The sequence below is a fragment of the Saccostrea cucullata genome, unplaced genomic scaffold (assembly GCF_032062105.1).
Source record: "Saccostrea cucullata isolate Sc308-1 unplaced genomic scaffold, CSIRO_AGI_Scuc_v1 ctg18, whole genome shotgun sequence".
NCBI lineage: Eukaryota > Metazoa > Mollusca > Bivalvia > Ostreida > Ostreidae > Saccostrea > Saccostrea cuccullata.
The window spans coordinates 399,516-403,404 of record NW_026932065.1 but is presented as its reverse complement, the minus strand read 5'-3'; the positions used below and the strand labels follow the sequence as shown (position 1 = coordinate 403,404).

General features: G+C 37.4%; 1 protein-coding gene across 1 annotated transcript; it reads right to left on the bottom strand.

Moving 5' to 3' along the window:
* Window positions 1-2,281: 2,281 nt before the first annotated feature.
* On the bottom strand, window positions 2,282-3,520 carry LOC134234389 (tigger transposable element-derived protein 6-like). Its single transcript, XM_062716449.1, has one exon. The coding sequence runs from the start codon at window positions 3,518-3,520 to the stop codon at window positions 2,282-2,284; it is 1,239 nt and encodes a 412-aa protein (XP_062572433.1).
* Window positions 3,521-3,889: the final 369 nt, after the last annotated feature.

Sequence of the window (3,889 nt, the reverse complement as noted above, 5' to 3'; positions counted from 1 at the left end):
TTCTTATTAAGGTCTTCCGTCTTCAGCGGAAGACCTTCTTGTTATTCTTCGGTTTCTTTTTCACTTTTTTTCTTCTATATTATTATTCTTTTTTTTCTTACCGATTTTGTGCATGCGATTTCTCGAAAACGGCTGGATGGATTTTAATGAAATTTTCAGTACTTATGTAACATTACTTGAACCTGATACATATTTTTTTGATTTGATGACGTCACTTCCGGTTCGGAGATATTGCCGATTTTATGATTTTTGAAGGGTGAGGTTGTCCGCAGACTTTCTAAGAAATGGTTCTAGATGGAATCATGTAACTTTCAGGCATGATAGTCCTAAGTCTATAGATATGCGTAAGGTATTTCATTTTTATCGGAAGTGCCGCACGTCGGCGCTCGCTATGACCCGAAAAATTACATATTGCGAATTTCATAATTTTAACACCTTTTCTACGATATCTTTTTACTTGGAAATAATTTGATTATACATATAGAACAAAAGAAGTGTAGAATTCCAAGATCTTTCAAATGATATCTCGGAAAAAGGGCTGGCCCCTAAAATTAAGGGCCTAGAGGAGCTGAAAATTTTTTCTTTATATCTCAAAACATATTGAGAATTTGTAATACGTCAAAGAAGCAAAGTTGTTCAAAATGTCAAGCTTTATCTAATTGGGTCGTCAAAATACGTCCGGCGTCGTCACTTCCGGCAAACCGGAAGTAGTCGGAAAACACCTATTTTTGCCGTTCTAGACAACTTTTTGAATAATATATGTCTGTGGTAGCATAAAAATTAATTTTCCGTCCGTCTTCGTCACTTCCGGTCAAACCGGAAGTAGCCAAAAATAGCTTATTTTGAAGGTTTTGATGCAAAATTGAAATTATAAAGTCACTGGAGACAACTTAGCTCATTGCTTTCTTGTGTTGATGTCACTTCCGGAACTTCCGGTGAAAACCGGACGGAAGACCTACTCGTTGCTTTGCAACGAGCTTTGCTCTAGTTATTATTATTTTTCTTCTTCCTGGGAAAATTTTGTCCTCGAGTGATCTTGTAAACTACACATCCGACTTAGGTGAAACCTTTTTAGGGTCAGTAGGCATGTTATGCAGCGTTGCCGAACGAAGGTCATTTTGCGTGCACGTGCTTGCAAGAGCACGCACGTGCAACACGTGAAATGACCAATATAATGAATATTGCCGTAACTTTTCTATTTTTTGATGAAATTTTTTGAAACTCATAATGTAAGGATACATTAGTAGTATAGACAAGATAGCATGGTCAAAATAGCAAGATCTCGCGCGCATGCACGTGCACTTCGCTCTGATTGGCTGAAACTAAAGTCTCAATATCTTTCTTGTTTCTTGTCATAATCCTTTGCAATTTTGAACATAGTCCCACATTATGAAGATCTACAGCATGATATATAAGAATTTTCATGAAAGCATGCGCATTTGCGCGTGCTGCAATCTGATTGGCTGAAACTTTAAATGGCTATATCTCCTTTGTTTTTTGACGAAATTCTTTGAAATTTAAAATATAGTCATGCATTAGGATATCCAACAATATGATGTAGTAAAAATACATGAAATCACACGCATGCACGTGTGCTGCAATCTGATTGGCTGAAACTTTAAATTGCTATATCTCCTTTATTTTTTGACGAAATTCTTTGAAATTTGAAATATAGTCATGCATTAGGATATACTACAATATGATATAGTAAAAATACATGAAATCACGCGCATGCACGTGTGCTGCAATCTGATTGTCTGAAACTTGAAATGGCTATAACTCCTTTGTTTTTCAACCAAACATGATGGGATTTAGAACATAGATAGATGTAAGGGACTCCTACAAGAAGGTATGGTCATCATGCACGTGCACGCACGTGCGTGCATTTGGAACGAGTATAATTAAAAATACACTTGAATGAGTGATTTTTATTACTTTTGGACTGAATATTGTAATATACAGTCAATTCTCGATAAACCGCCACCTTTTGTTATTTAGAAATCATGGCGGTATAACGAGTTTGGCGATGAATTGAGTTCTACCATATTAGTGGAAATAGAGTTACCGTTCCTTTTTACTACAATAGAGTTATCTTTCTTATGATTGAAATACAGTTGTCTTTCTTGAAATAAACACTTGAAAACGTGTCAATTATTTTATTTTCATAATATTTAAGAAACACATCACAGACAATTTTAAAAGACATTTTAATGTTAAAAACAACCAAGATGATAAAAAGAAGACTTACATACATGTAAAACCAATTGTCATGTCATTTAGCTCATTTCAAATAATTTTCCAACGTAGATTGCTTTAATCTCGCGACGGAGGCATTTAAAATGAATTCTTGAATAAAAAAGCATTTATCCAACACATCTTCGTCGTTAAAACTCTCACAGAAACGAGTGACAATTTCTGACGCAGCTTTAGCTTCTTTAACAGATGGAAAACTAGACCCACTTTCGTCGTCATCGGACTCGGCAGCACAGGTGGTAGTTTCATCGGATCGCGAGATAGATTCAACGATCATGTCATCAGCTAGCGTTTCGCAGCTGGCAACATTTTTGTCAAGTCCAACAAACTCTGCGACTGTTAGCCGCATATCATCGTCAATGTCTAGTCGGCGATATGCCTCGGCCAACAAATCTGGAAATTCGGTGTTTCTTGAGTCGTCATCAATTTGACTATTGTGATCGTTCTGAATCTCTGTCAGACCGCTATGACGCCAGCAGTTTTGAATTGTTGTTGGGCTAACTTCGTCCCACGCTCGTTTTACGAACCGTATGGCTTTGTCAAGCGGAACTATCGGTGGTAGACCCTCATCAATACACTGCATAAGATGTTTTAACTGCTTTTGACGGTAATAACTCTTGAAGCACTGAATAATGCCGGCATCAAGCGGCTGAAGATGACTGGTAGTGGTCGGAGGTAAAAAGTGAATCCGCACATTGGATAAAAGTGGCTCAGCATGACTAGGTGCGTTATCCATAATAAGCAGGACTTTCCTGTTCTCTCGTCGCATGCGCGCGTTAAATTTCTTCAGTAACTCACAGAAAATAGAAGAAACCATCCAGGCCTTTTTATTTGCTGTATATTCCACATACAGATTAGAATTGAAATCTTTGAAACATCTAGGTTGTAAGGATTTCCCGATGACGAGTGGCTTCAATTTGTCAGTTCCATCTGCATTGCACATAAGAGTTATAGTAATGCGATCCTTTGCCTTTTTCGTGCCCTTGACATGTTCATTCGTGCAGAGAGAGCGATCAGGTAACAATCGGTAAAATAAACCTGTTTCATCAATGTTATAAATGTCTTTCAAATCATAATTCTTCATGACTTCTATTGCCTTTTTTCTGCCGTCATTAATCAAATTAACATCAATACCAGCGCTTTCTCCACTTATTATTTTTGATGAAATGCCATGGCGTTCTTTAAAACGCGTCAACCATCCTGTAGAATATCTGAAGTCAGAAATTCCTAGCTCTTCGCCAAATTGTTTCCCCTTTTCAATAAGCATGTCGCCCGTCACTGGGATATTTTTTGCCCTCGCTTGAGAAAACCAGAGAAAGAGGGCTTTCTCCAAATCCGTATTTGCCGCACTTCTGTGTCTTTTTCGAGCAGGTGAACCATCAGAATCGGCGAGAATTGAATGCTTATATCACCCACTGTTCTCCTTTTTATCGGTTTCTCCCACAAAACAGTAAAATAACTTGCAATTTCTGCCTGGGTACATTTTGGATGATTGCCGTGATATGTAAGAATTTCTCTTTTTTCGTCAAAATTTAACAACACTCTCTTTCGTGGCGAAGCCATGACTAAAGTCATAATTACTGAACAGAAAACAGAACGGCAGTTCATATTAACAACAACTCATATTAAAATAATT